This window comes from Cylas formicarius, unplaced genomic scaffold (genome assembly GCF_029955315.1).
Source record: "Cylas formicarius isolate icCylForm1 unplaced genomic scaffold, icCylForm1.1 PGA_scaffold_7__23_contigs__length_41026272, whole genome shotgun sequence".
NCBI classification, from domain to species: domain Eukaryota; kingdom Metazoa; phylum Arthropoda; class Insecta; order Coleoptera; family Brentidae; genus Cylas; species Cylas formicarius.
In genome coordinates, this window is record NW_026844352.1 from 34,386,712 (window position 1) to 34,401,688 (window position 14,977).

The window sequence follows — 14,977 nt, forward strand, 5'->3', positions numbered from 1 at the left end:
ACATTTGAAATTAAAGTCGGGCATGAGGACAATCTGTCGACGAAAAACTCTTGCCCCAAACCAAAACCACTACGACAAACTGATTTTCCTTAGATCTCTTACCTGGTAAGCTCTCCCAGCCTCGACAGTGGATCGAACGCTCCACTCAACCTCCTGAGATTATCCTCTCCCATCTTTCTATCCCCGTATCAGGTCACCTCCATCGTACCGAACCCGAATCGCAATTCGAACACTAAAAACGACATCAGCGCGAACCGCGATTGGAAGCCCTTCGTGTACGGGACATTGTTATTAAGGATCACACTAAAAACTACAAAACAACGTACTACCCTGTGAACTAGATGGAGGGATGTATCACAACCGCGTTAAACGACCGAATTTCGTTCACGTAATCTAACGGGCGACGTAACAGAGAGCATCACGCTTACTGGGTATAGGACCGAGACGTCTTTTGCTAGAAATGCAACGGCTGGCCAATGACCTTATAATAGTTGGTAGTTAAGGTCGGGACTCCTCTCCTCCTCCTATGCCGCGAGCTCATTGATTCCGAGGTTTTTCATTCAATTTTCAGCTTCTACGTTTGGATATATATAAATTACGGTCTATTTTAATTAAGGGAAGGAAGCGCTTCGTTCGGGTAGTGGAGGGAGGTTCCTTGTCGTACCTGAAAGAAAAAAAAATGCGATTTAGCGTTGAATACGACGACAGATTTTAGATCTGATATACGCCAAGTCGGCAAAGATGTTAGCGACAGAGTCACCTAATATAGATGCGAAAGTCCGCGGAATTTGTTGACCTTGGTGTAAATGCCTCGCGCCACAGATCACAAACGTATTTACCACTATTTAACAAATCGCTAATGTGTTAACTAAACTGAGGGGCAGATAAAGTGACAAATCAAAGAAGTCGGTTAAATTTGATTAGCTGTTTCTTTGCTGATCTTAGGCTTTCAGTAAGTCATACTTGGTCTATGAGTTTGATACAGGATTTTTTAAAATCCTTTCTGAATGTAAGACAACCAAAAATATCTATTCGAAAAAGGGGAGTCCATCGGGCGTTTCCGGTACTTTAATCATCGGTTTGGGACCGATCGAATGTTTTCGCTAGAATGTAAACACTGATATTTCGACGGTTGTCAGTTCTGATGGTCGCGTCATAAGTCACTCAGCGATTGTATTCGGGTTGTTGCAAAAATTAATGGTTGTAAAATCGTATAGTACGCAACAAGTCGATAAACTTCTTCACAGGCTAGCTTATCAAATTTGTGGCATGATATACAAGTTATAGGTATTTTAAAATTGGAACTAAATATTAAATAAAAACCAGCGGCGCGCAAAGGGAGGTTATAAAATAGGGCAGTAATTAGGTTAGAGACGGGCCAAATCCTTATTATTACTATACGAATATTTAACATATCAAGCTCAAACTCTATAGACAATAAACAATAGACACATATAGACAATAAACTCAATGTTAAACTCATTCCAATTAATTAATTTATTTCCAGCATTACTATTAAAAACCTAAAATAAAATTGCAGTTGCAGTTTGAACCGTATCTGCTTTTATTTACTTTTCATTTTAAAATAACAGCGGAATTTCCATATTTCCATAATAAGCCAATGCACCAAAGACGTCAAGAAATGTTAAATTACAATGACTGGCTCAACATACGACTCTCGCTCTTTACAAATTGTTCCCAAAAAATTGAAATTTTTCGTTGCCTTACACTTACACTTCAACGGAGACTTAAACCAGGGAAGTAACCTCTTACCGAAGCGTTACATTGCGGGTGGTCGGAATCGATAATTGTACTCGGTGATTCACTACTCGAAAGTTGTTTAAAATTGCGGTGTACGTCCTACATTTTTTCACCGGAAGTAACCCCCCAAATAGTGGAAAACTCATTATCACAAAACAGGAGTATAAGCTAAAAAAATGGTCTGAGTCCTAAGTTAACAATAAACATTTGTTGTCATTAAACAAAATATCCAAATAAGGGAAAAAGCAAAAATAAATAATTAGAGCGTCACCTAGTCAGGCTAGTTTTGGTTAGTTAGGACCATATCTCATGTTAGTCCTACAACTTAGAAGAAAATATATCTATTATAATCTACTCCAGATAAGGAAACTTTTTTATTTTAACTTTGTCTTTTGCGTTTTTAATAATTTCCTCTGTCCTTTGCGTTTTTAATAATTTCCTCTGTCTTTTGAGTTTTTAATAATTTCCTTTGCCCTTTGCGTTTTTAGTAACGTCTTTTGCGTTTTTAGTAATTTCCTCTGTCTTTTGCGATTTTAATAACTTCCTCTGTCCTTTGCGTTTTTAATAATTTCCTCTGTCTTTTGAGTTTTTAGTAATTTCCTCTATCTTTTTCGTTTTAGTAATTTGCTCCTTATTTTGTGTTTTTAATAATTTCCTCTGTCTTTTGCGTTTTTAATAATTTGCTCCTTATTTTGAATTTTATTAATTTCCTCTGTCTTTTGCGTTGTTAATTATTTCCTCTATTCTTTGCGTTTTTAATATTTTCTTCTGCCTTTTACGTTTTTAATAACTTCCTCTGTCCTTTGCGTGGTTAATAATTTCCTCTGCCCTTTGCGTTTTTAATAATTTGCTGTCTTTTGCGTTTTAAATAATTTCCTCTGTCTTTTGCGTTTTTAATAATTTGCTCCTTATTTTGCCTTTTATTAACTTCCTCTGACTTTTGCGTGGTTAATAATTTCCTCTGCCCTTTGCGTTTTTAATAATTTGCTCTGTCTTTTGCGTTTTTAATAATTTCCTCTGTCCTTTGCGTTTTTAATAATTTGCTCCTTATTTTGCGTTTTTAATAATTTCCTCTATCTTTTGCGTTTTTAATAATTTCCTCTCTCCTTTGCGTTTTTAATAATTTTCTCTGTCTTTTGCGTTTTTAATAATTTGCTCCTTATTTTGCGCTTTTAATAATTTGCTCCTTATTTTGCGTTTTTAATAATTTCCTCTGTCTTTTGCGTTTTTAATAATTTCCTCTGTCTTTTGCCTTTTTAATAATTTTCTGTCTTTTGCGTTTTTAATAATTTCCTCTGTCTTCTGCGTTTTTAAAAATTTCCTCTGTCTTTTGCGTTTTCAATCATTTCCTCTGTCCTTTGCGTTTTTAATAACTTCCTCTGTCCTTTGCGTAGTTAATAATTTCCTCTGTCTTTCGCATTTTTAATAATATCCTCCGCCCTTTGCGTTTTTAATAATTTGCTCCGTCTTTTGCGTTTTTAATAACTTCCCCTGTCTTTTGCGTTTTTAATAATTTCTTCTGTTTTTTGCGTTTTTAATAACTTCCTGTGTCCTTTGCGCTTTTAATAATTTCCTCTGTCTTTTGCATTTTTAATAATTTCCTTTGCCCTTTGCGTTTTTAATAATTCACTCCGTCTTTTGCGTTTTTAATAATTTCCCCTGTCTTTTGCGTTTTTAATAACTTCCTCTGTCCTTTGCGTTTTTAATAATTTCCTCTGTCTTTTGCATTTTTAATAATTTGCTCCGTCTTTTGCGTTTTTAATAATTTCCTCTGTCTTTTGCGTTTTTAACAATTTCCTCTGTCTTTTGCGTTTTTAATAATTTCCTCTGTCTTCTGCGTTTTTAAAAATTTCCTCTGTCTTTTGCGTTTTCAATAATTTCCTCTGTCCTTTGCGTTTTTAATAACTTCCTCTGTCCTTTGCGTAGTTAATAATTTCCTCTGCCCTTTGCGTTTTCAATAATTTGCTCTGTCTTTTGCGTTTTTAATAACTTCCTCTGTCCTTTGCGTTTTTAACAATTTCCTCTGTCTTTTGCATTTTTAATAATTTCCTCTGCCCTTGGCGTTTTTAATAATTTGCTCCGTCTTTTGCGTTTTTAATAATTTCCTCTGTCCTTTGCGTTTTTAATAATTTCCTCTGTCTATTGCGTTTTTAATAATTTTCTCTGTCTTTTGCGTTTTTAATAATTTCCTCTGTCTTTTTCGTTTTTAATAATTTCCTCTGTCTTTTGCGTTTTTAATAATTTCCTCTGTCTTTTGCGTTTTTAATAATTTCCTCTGTCTTTTGCGTTTTTAATAATTTCCTCTGTCCTTTGCGTTTTTAATAATTTCCTCTGTCCTTTGCGTTTTTAATAATTTCCGCTGTCTTTTGCGTTTTTAATAATTTCCTCTGCCTTTTTCGTTTTTAATAATTTCCTCTTTCTTTTGCGTTTTTAATAATTTCCTCTGTCCTTTGCGTTGTTAATAATTTCCTATGTCTTTTGAGTTTTTAATAATTTCCTCTGTCCTTTGCGTTTTTAATAATTTCCTCTGTCCTTTGCGTTTTTAATAATTTCCTCTGTCCTTTGCGTTTTTAATAATTTCATCTGTCTTGCGTTTTTAATAATTTCCTCTGTCCTTTGCGTTTTTAATAATTTCCTCTGTCTTTTGCGTTTTTAATAATTTCCTCTGTCCTTTGCGTTTTTAATAATTTCCTCTGTCTTGCGTTTTTAATAATTTCCTCTGTCCTTTGCGTTTTTAATAATTTCCTCTGTCTTTTGCGATTTTAATAATTTCCTCTGTCCTTTGCGTTTTTAATAATTTCCTCTGTCTTTTGCGTTTTTAATAATTTTCTCTGTCTTGCGTTTTTAATAATTGCCTCTGTCTTTTGCGTTTTTAATAATTTCCTCTGTTCTTTGCGTTTTTAATAATTTCCTCTGTATTTTGCGTTTTTAATAATTTCCTCTGTCCTTTGCGTTTTTAATATTTTCCTCCGTCTTTTGCGTTTTTAATAATTTCCTCTGTCCTTTGCGTTTTTAATAATTTCCTCTGTCCTTTGCGTTTTTAATAATTTCCTCTGTATTTTGCGTTTTTAATAATTTCCTCTGTCCTTTGCGTTTTTAATAATTTCCTCTGTCTTTTGCGTTTTTAATAATTTCCTCTGTCCTTTGCGTTTTTAATAATTTCCTCTGTATTTTGCGTTTTTAATAATTTCCTCTGTCCTTTGCGTTTTTAATAATTTCCTCTGTCCTTTGCGTTTTTAATAATTTCCTCTGTCTTTTGCGTTTTTAATAATTTCCTCTGTCCTTTGCGTTTTTAATAATTTCCTCTGTCATTTGCGTTTTTAATAATTTCCTCTGTCTTTTGCGTTTTTAATAATTTCCTCTGTCCTTTGCGTTTTTAATAATTTCCTCTGTCTTTTGCGTTTTTAATAATTTCCTCTGTCCTGTGCGTTTTTAATAATTTCCTCTGTCCTTTGCGTTTTTAATAATTTCCTCTGTCTTTTGCGTTTTTAATAATTTCCTGTCTTTTGCGTTTTTAATAATTTTCTCTGTCTTTTGCGTTTTTAATAATTTCCTGTCTTTTGCGTTTTTAATAATTTCCTCTGTCCTTTGCGTTTATAATAATTTCCTCTGTCCTTTGCGTTTTTAATAATTTCCTCTGTCTTTTGCGTTTTTAATAATTTCCTCTGTCTTTTGCGTTTTTAATAATTTCCTCTGTCCTTTGCGTTTTTAATAATTTCCTCTGTCTTTTGCGTTTTTAATAATTTCCTCTGTCCTGTGCGTTTTTAATAATTTCCTCTGTCCTTTGCGTTTTTAATAATTTCCTCTGTCCTTTGCGTTTTTAATAATTTCCTCTGTCTTTTGCGTTTTTAATAATTTCCTCTGACCTTTGCCTTTTTAATAATTTCCTCTGTCTTGCGTTTTTAATAATTTCCTCTGTCCTTTGCGTTTTTAATAATTTCCTATGTCTTTTGCGTTTTTAATAATTTCCTCTGTCCTTTGCGTTTTTAATAATTTCCTCTGTCCTTTGCGTTTTTAATAATTTCCTCTGTCTTTTGCGTTTTTAATAATTTCCTCTGTCCTTTGCGTTTTTAATAATTTCCTCTATCTTTTGCGTTTTTAATAATTTCCTCTGTCCTTTGCGTTTTTAATAATTTCCTCTGTCCTTTGCGTTTTTAATAATTTCCTCTGTCCTTTGCGTTTTTAATAATTTCCTCTGTCCTTTGCGTTTTTAATAATTTCCTCTGTCTTTTGCGTTTTTAATAATTTCCTCTATCTTTTGCGTTTTTAATAATTTTCTCTCACTTTTGCGTTTTTAATAATTTCCTCTGTCCTTTGAGTTTTTAATAATTTCCTCTGTCCTTTGCGTTTTTAATAATTTCCTCTGTCTTTTGCGTTTTTAATAATTTCCTCTGTCCTTTGCGTTTTTAATAATTTCCTCTGTCTTTTGCGTTTTTAATAATTTCCTCTGTCCTTTGCGTTTTTAATAATTTCCTCTGTCTTTTGCGTTTTTAATAATTTCCTCTGACCTTTGCCTTTTTAATAATTTCCTCTGTCTTGCGTTTTTAATAATTTCCTCTGTCCTTTGCGTTTTTAATAATTTCCTATGTCTTTTGCGTTTTTAATAATTTCCTCTGTCCTTTGCGTTTTTAATAATTTCCTCTGTCCTTTGCGTTTTTAATAATTTCCTCTGTCTTTTGCGTTTTTAATAATTTCCTCTGTCCTTTGCGTTTTTAATAATTTCCTCTGTCTTTTGCGTTTTTAATAATTTCCTCTGTCTTTTGCGTTTTTAATAATTTCCTCTGTCCTTTGCGTTTTTAATAATTTCCTCTGTCTTTTGGGTTTTTAATAATTTCCTCTGTCCTGTGCGTTTTTAATAATTTTCTCTGCCTTTTGAGTTTTTAATAATTTCCTCTGTCTTTGGCGTTTTTAATAATTTCCTCTGTCCTTTGCGTTTTTAATAATTTCCTCTATCTTTTGCGTTTTTAATAATTTTCTCTCACTTTTGCGTTTTTAATAATTTCCTCTGTATTTTGCGTTTTTAATAATTTCCTCTGTCCTTTGAGTTTTTAATAATTTCCTCTGTCCTTTGCGTTTTTAATAATTTCCTCTGTCTTTTGCGTTTTTAATAATTTCCTCTGTCCTTTGCGTTTTTAATAATTTCCTCTGTCCTTTGCGTTTTTAATAATTTCCTCTGTCTTTTGCGTTTTTAATCATTTCCTCTGACCTTTGCCTTTTTAATAATTTCCTCTGTCTTGCGTTTTTAATAATTTCCTCTGTCCTTTGCGTTTTTAATAATTTCCTATGTCTTTTGCGTTTTTAATAATTTCCTCTGTCCTTTGCGTTTTTAATAATTTCCTCTGTCCTTTGCGTTTTTAATAATTTCCTCTGTCTTTTGCGTTTTTAATAATTTCCTCTGTCCTTTGCGTTTTTAATAATTTCCTCTATCTTTTGCGTTTTTAATAATTTCCTCTGTCCTTTGCGTTTTTAATAATTTCCTCTGTCCTTTGCGTTTTTAATAATTTCCTCTGTCCTTTGCGTTTTTAATAATTTCCTCTGTCCTTTGCGTTTTTAATAATTTCCTCTGTCTTTTGCGTTTTTAATAATTTCCTCTGTCCTTTGCGTTTTTAATAATTTCCTCTGTCTTTTGCGTTTTTAATAATTTCCTCTGTCCTTTGCGTTTTCAATAATTTCCTCTGTCTTTTGCGTTTTTAATAATTTCCTCTGTCCTTTGCGTTTTTAATAATTTCCTCTGTCCTTTGCGTTTTTAATAATTTCCTCTGTCCTTTGCGTTTTTAATAATTTCCTCTGTCTTTTGCATTTTAATAATTTCCTCTGTCCTTTGCGTTTTTAATAATTTCGTCTGTCCTTTGCGTTTTTAATAATTTCCTCTGTCTTTTGCGTTTTTAATAATTTCCTCTGTCTTTTGCGTTTTTAATAATTTCCTCTGTCCTTTGCGTTTTTAATAATTTCCTCTGTCCTTTGCGTTTTTAATAATTTCCTCTGTATTTTGCGTTTTTAATAATTTCCTCTGTCCTTTGCGTTTTTAATAATTTCCTCTGTCCTTTGCGTTTTTAATAATTTCCTCTGTCCTTTGCGTTTTTAATAATTTCCTCTGTCTTTTGCGTTTTTAATAATTTCCTCTGTCCTTTGCGTTTTTAATAATTTCCTCTGTCTTTTGCGTTTTTAATAATTTCCTCTGTCCTTTGCGTTTTCAATAATTTCCTCTGTCTTTTGCGTTTTTAATAATTTCCTCTGTCCTTTGCGTTTTTAATAATTTCCTCTGTCCTTTGCGTTTTTAATAATTTCCTCTGTCCTTTGCGTTTTTAATAATTTCCTCTGTCTTTTGCATTTTAATAATTTCCTCTGTCCTTTGCGTTTTTAATAATTTCGTCTGTCCTTTGCGTTTTTAATAATTTCCTCTGTCTTTTGCGTTTTTAATAATTTCCTCTGTCTTTTGCGTTTTTAATAATTTCCTCTGTCCTTTGCGTTTTTAATAATTTCCTCTGCCTTTTGGGTTTTTAATAATTTCCTCTGTCCTGTGCGTTTTTAATAATTTTCTCTGTCTTTTGCGTTTTTAATAATTTCCTCTGTCTTTTGCGTTTTTAATAATTTCCTCTGTCCTTTGCGTTTTTAATAATTTCCTCTGTCTTTTGCGTTTTTAATAATTTCCTCTGTCCTTTGCGTTTTTAATAATTTCCTCTGCCTTTTGCGTTTTTAATAATTTCCTCTGTCCTTTGCGTTTTTAATAATTTCCTCTGTCTTTTGCGTTTTTAATAATTTCCTCTGTCCTTTGCGTTTTTAATAATTTCCTCTGTCTATTGCGTTTTTAATAATTTCCTCTGTCCTTTGCGTTTTTAATAATTTCCTCTGTCTTTTGCGTTTTTAATAATTTCCTCTGTCTTTTGCGTTTTTAATAATTTCCTCTGTCCTTTGCGTTTTTAATAATTTCCTCTGTCTTTTGCGTTTTTAATAATTTCCTCTGTCCTTTGCGTTTTTAATAATTTCCTCTGTCTTTTGCGTTTTTAATAATTTCCTCTGTCCTTTGCGTTTTTAATAATTTCCTCTGTCCTTTGCGTTTTTAATAATTTCCTCTGTCTTTTGCGTTTTTAATAATTTCCTCTGCCTTTTGAGTTTTTAATAATTTCCTCTGTCTTTTGCGTTTTTAATAATTTCCTCTGTCCTTTGCGTTTTTAATAATTTCCTCTATCTTTTGCGTTTTTAATAATTTTCTCTCACTTTTGCGTTTTTAATAATTTCCTCTGTCTTTTGCGTTTTTAATAATTTCCTCTGTCCTTTGAGTTTTTAATAATTTCCTCTGTCCTTTGCGTTTTTAATAATTTCCTCTGTCTTTTGCGTTTTTAATAATTCTCTGCCTTTTGCGTTTTTAATAATTTCCTCTGTCTTTTGCGTTTTTAATAATTTCCTCTGTCCTTTGCGTTTTTAATAATTTCCTCTGTCCTTTGCGTTTTTAATAATTTCCTCTGTCTTTTGCGTTTTTAATAATTTCCTCTGACCTTTGCCTTTTTAATAATTTCCTCTGTCTTGCGTTTTTAATAATTTCCTCTGTCCTTTGCGTTTTTAATAATTTCCTATGTCTTTTGCGTTTTTAATAATTTCCTCTGTCTTTTGCGTTTTTAATAATTTCCTCTGTCCTTTGCGTTTTTAATAATTTCCTCTGTCTTTTGCGTTTTTAATAATTTCCTCTGTCCTTTGCGTTTTTAATAATTTCCTCTATCTTATGCGTTTTTAATAATTTCCTCTGTCCTTTGCGTTTTTAATAATTTCCTCTGTCCTTTGCGTTTTTAATAATTTCCTCTGTCCTTTGCGTTTTTAATAATTTCCTCTGTCCTTTGCGTTTTTAATAATTTCCTCTGTCTTTTGCGTTTTTAATAATTTCCTCTGTCCTTTGCGTTTTTAATAATTTCCTCTGTCTTTTGCGTTTTTAATAATTTCCTCTGTCCTTTGCGTTTTTAATAATTTCCTCTGTCTTTTGCGTTTTTAATAATTTCCTCTGTCCTTTGCGTTTTTAATAATTTCCTCTATCTTTTGCGTTTTTAATAATTTCCTCTGTCCTTTGCGTTTTTAATAATTTCCTCTGTCCTTTGCGTTTTTAATCATTTCCTCTGTCTTTTGCGTTTTTAATAATTTCCTCTGTCCTTTGCGTTTTTAATAATTTCCTCTGTCTTTTGCGTTTTTAATAATTTGCTCCTTATTTTGCGTTTTTAATAATTTTCTCTGTCTTTTGCGTTTTTAATAATTTCCTCTGTCTTCTGCGTTTTTAATAATTTCCTCTGTCCTTTGCGTTTTTATTCATTTCCTCTTTATTTTGCCTTTTTAATAATTTCCTATCTTTTGTGTTTTTAATAATTTCCCCTGTCCTTTGCGTTTTTATTAATTTCCTCTTTATTTTGCGTTTCTAATAATTTCCTCTGTCTTTTGCCTTTTTTAATAACTTCCTCTATCCTTTGCGTTGTTAATATTTTCCTCTATCCTTTGCGTTTTTAATAATTTCCTCTGTCTTTTGCGTTTTTAATAATTTTCTCTGTCTTTTGCGTTTTTAATAATTTCCTCTGTCTTCTGCGTTTTTAATAATTTCCTCTGTCCTTTGCGTTTTTATTAATTTCCTCTTTATTTTGCCTTTTTAATAATTTCCTATCTTTTGTGTTTTTAATAATTTCCCCTGTCCTTTGCGTTTTTATTAATTTCCTCTTTATTTTGCGTTTCTAATAATTTCCTCTGTCTTTTGCCTTTTTTAATAACTTCCTCTATCCTTTGCGTTGTTAATATTTTCCTCTATCCTTTGCGTTTTTAATAATTTAATCTGTCTTTTGCGTTTTTAATAATTTCCTCTGTCTTTTGTGATTTCAATAACTTCCTCTGTCTTTTGCGTTGTTAATAATTTCCTCTGTCCTTTGCGTTTTAAATAATTTCCTTCGTCTTTTTCGTTTTTAATAATTTCTTCTGTCTTTTTCGTTTTTAATAATTTCCTCTGTCTTTTACGTTTTAAATAATTTCCTCTGAGGCTCAGAGGCTCTGGTGGGGTTGCCCTCTCTGGCGGATCGGGTGCAGATGGAGGTGGCCAGGACAGCTGTGAGGCTGCCGAGTTGCGGGCTCTGGAGGGAGGGAACCTTCAATCGGGGTCCGTACGACATTTTAGGGGGCTGGCGCGGGGGATCGCGGGGTCATGGGCATGCCGAGTGACGTCATGATCCCCGAGATGACCTTCTTTGACAAATTGATCTTTCTCTTCCCATCAAGGGAAGAGTGAAGAGAGGGCAGAGTCGGTTCCTGGGATGGACTTGTCTGGTACACGGACCGGTCCAGAATGGGAGATCTGGCCGGAGCTGGAGCGTACTGCGAGACAACGGGATCGAGCTTTTCGGTCCCTCTGGGTCAGTACTGCACTGTGTTCAGGCGGAAATTTTCGCTTTATTGATGGCGGCCAGAGAGGTGCTTCGGCTCAACCACGGAAGCAGGAGGGTCTTCTTCTGCTCGGATAGTACGGCTGCACTTATGGCGCTGAAGTCACTGCGTACGCGCTCCTTGTTGATAAAGGAGTGCAAAGGGGTACTGAGGAGGGTGGCTGAGGAGAGGAAAGTCACGTTGGTCTCAAACAATATATAAGCAGGTATAGATTAAATAAAATGCGAGCCACTTTCAGTTAAGCTCGGAAGAGGCCAACAGGATGTTGTAGTTTGTGGAATTTTCTTTGAAAAATTATTTATTTTTGCTAAATTTCATTTTCAACACTCTGTGGTTCTAAAACATTCAAACATTCCAAAAAATTTTTGACCGTTTTTCATATTAAAATTCAACTCTTTCCTGTTGACAGATAGATTAGAAAAATTCGTAAAAAACTATTGAAATGCTTCCATACCAGACTAACCAAAAAATGAAAATATCCTACGGACTCGAAAAACTCTGATCCACAATGTCATGTGGAGGTATTTTTTAACTGGAGCTCATATAAATACGTTACAAGTGAGCGTCGAGAATATGTAAAAAATTTAGGCACTTTTTGAAAGAACAAATGCGGCAACGTTGGTGACGCTTTAAATGCGAATAAGTATATGAAAAAACGTATACCAGTGACGCCCTAATGTTTGTCAAGTGTACTGGCGCTATATGGCGAGCTTTGGGATATATATATATATATATATATATATATATATATATATATATATATATATATATATATATATATATATATATATATATATATATATATATATATATATATATATATATATGATGACACTATATTCCGGGATATCATCCGTTCGCTTGTTGAACTCCGACTGGAATCCTGCAGACGTTTCGCCAAAATCTCACTTGGCATCTTCAATGCTCGCGCTCCGAAAACACTTGGAACACTTTCGGAGCGCGAGCATTGAAGATGCCAAGTGAGATTTTGGCGAAACGTCTGTAGGATTCCACTCGGAGTTCAACAAGCGAACGGATGATATCCCGGAATATAGTGTCATCACATTTTTCCATCCGTGAATCAATACGTGAAATATATATATATATATATATATATATATATATATATATATATATATATATATATATATATATATATATATATATATATATATATATATAAGTTTAAGTGCAGACACGTACGAGTGACATGGACGCGCGGCCTCTGAAGATGCCAAGTGATATTTTAGCGAAACGTCGGGCGAATGATCCTACTCCAGGATCAAACAACGAACGGATGAACACCCGGATTACCACCAATACATATACATATATATTGCATGAGCCGGTCGCATAACAGGCATGTAATACACAAAAGCCCAAAATCAAAACAATCCACTTTAGGAAAGCATAATGGTCTAGAATGGGACGGTCCCCAGTTTCAACGGTTGCCGGGACACGCGCTTCACCATTCACCTTGGTCGACCTTCTTGGTGGTACTGACAAAAAAATGCGCGTCGCTGGTTGTCTGAACAAACTAGTGCTTGTTATTCTGATGCAGCAGAAACATCTTAAGTAAAGTCTGTAGATAGATATAAGAAAGGGACTAACTGATACCAATTAAGGAAAGACCGGGGCAAGCTGTAAAAAGGAAATATGGCCATACAGGTCTGTACTTTGCTTAGAAATTATTTGGAGTTTTGTTAGGAAAGATACAAACAATATTATTTATTTATGTTTAAATCTAAAATCAAATTACAAATTATTTTATCACCTACCTAAATTATCATCAGTATCACTATCGCTATCATCGCCTGTTTTAATTATTATTTGCAATATGGATATACGATTGCTCTGCTTTTTCTATATGTTTAACAGGATTTGCCCAACTAAAACCCATGTGTTGAATACACTTCCATAAGGTAGTTCTAATTCTGATTCTAATTAAGATATCTAATGTAAGCACGCTTTGTTCCTCGTATAACTGGTAAATTTTACGCCGTATTATATCGTGATCACTTTCATCTACACTCGAGAAAATGTCAGCATCGCTTCTTTTTTTCCTCGCTGAAATGGGATTATTCACAATTTTCCACACAGTTGATGTTGGAATTTTCGTCAATATGGCCGTTTCTTCTAAAGATACTTGCTTGCTGGCACCACGTTCAATGAGAGTCAAATAAACATTGTTTACAACTTCCTTAGTCTCAATAGAATAGAGTTTTCTACATTTGGGCGGGAGCATCTCCTGAGATACACTAGACTCGCGCATATTTTGCATAATTCGCACACGCTGTATTACACACGAAATAAGCATGATTACTAATAAACTTAAACTAAGTAGTATGCCAAACCAAAGAATATTAAACACAGGTAGGTATAAAATTATTTTCTATTACGGACCACAATTTTAACTGAATTTAAATTCCGAAACTTTAGGTAATAATCTTGTTGCATTGTATGGTAATGACAACCCTAGGATAAGCCCATTCAAAAGCAATTGGTCACTTTCCTATATCTATGAACAGACCATACCCAGTTACATCATGCGACGCCAACGCAGCATGACAAAATAGAAGGTGCTACCTTTTACTTTACGTGAGAGTGTTAAACTTTGGAAGTTCTAACCTTAATTACATTTATTTACAATGTAGCTGAGATAAGTTAGAATTAAATTGGGGATTGGGATCGCCTCCCTATTTTCAATGCGCGACTAGTAATTCCGGGCCAAGGTAACGCAACTAGTAATTTAAATCTCCGCTAATGTCAAATATTCTATCAATTTGGATTGGAAACCTGGATGTCGCCAGTGAAATTGAGCGAAACCAGTTATTATTTATTATGACGAACACCTAAGTGAATTTAAGGAAAGTCGCTCCAAAAATTGTTAAATAGTTTAGTAACCGATAGATATTCCTAAAACTAATTTTATAAATTTGCTTTTTTATTTTTTTTTGTGTTTTACTGGCAACTGCAGGATTCGAGCCCAGAAGGACGAGACGTGAATCCATATAGCTGAGCTGAAAATAATTAGTATCCTTTCATATTTGTGTGTATGCCTAATATTTGGTACCTATTAAAATTATGTTAATTAATATTGCTGGATTAAACTTAGGAATTTAAATAAAAGCAATTTTCTGATTTGGATTAAATCTAGCTTGCAACAAATGAACCAAGGATGACGCTTTGGACCACTGACTGAAATCGAACATCAGCAAAGAAAGTTGTAGCTGCAATTCAATTAATGCACTCTGTTCTATTATTATTAGTAGTATTCTCGGAAGCCCTATACGACTATTGCTGGCGTGCATAATGAAAAACTCAACTCTATCTGAGGCATTCGATAAAAATGGACTCCAAAAAACCTTTCCAGACATTTTTTACCCGAAAAACGTTCTATCAAATTCCGGCATCGCGATTGCAGTCCGTATATGCGGAAATAAAGCCAATCTACCACCACGTCCGGCCCTCAGGTTCCCTCCGACCCTATTTATACATGTCCACCAGATCGGCCGTCGATCCAAACCAATTTCGCTTTAATTTCCTCTACGACGAGATAGGTGAGGGCGGGTGTCCCTCAACAGGTCCGCTTTGCCATTATATTTTGGTTCAAATTATTCTACATTTTGGAATATATAAAACTATAATTATAAACTCCTGTAAGTATATTTTGTTCGCAAGCATTTGTGAAAGTTTAAGAGTCTACTTCATTGAGCGTCAATGTTCATGTCCTATGGAGTTTATTCGAAACAAATGCAACCTCGAATGCGTAATATTTTTTTATCTCAACGAGCGTGGTCATTATCTCTAT

The 14,977-nt window shown here is 33.6% G+C and overlaps 1 protein-coding gene across 6 annotated transcripts in view; it reads right to left on the bottom strand.

Moving 5' to 3' along the window:
* LOC132705393 (uncharacterized protein CG43867) overlaps positions 1-14,977 on the bottom strand; it is a 146,114-nt gene that overhangs the window by 105,843 nt on the left and 25,294 nt on the right. For 5 of the 6 annotated variants that reach the window (XM_060675956.1, XM_060675954.1, XM_060675958.1 and 2 more), the window contains exon 2: positions 103-664. In XM_060675956.1, the coding sequence (XP_060531939.1) occupies positions 103-173 (71 nt within the window). In that variant the 5' untranslated portion in view covers positions 174-664. The remainder of the gene's footprint in view (positions 1-102; positions 665-14,977) is intronic. The other variant, XM_060675952.1, reaches the window with a different exon arrangement.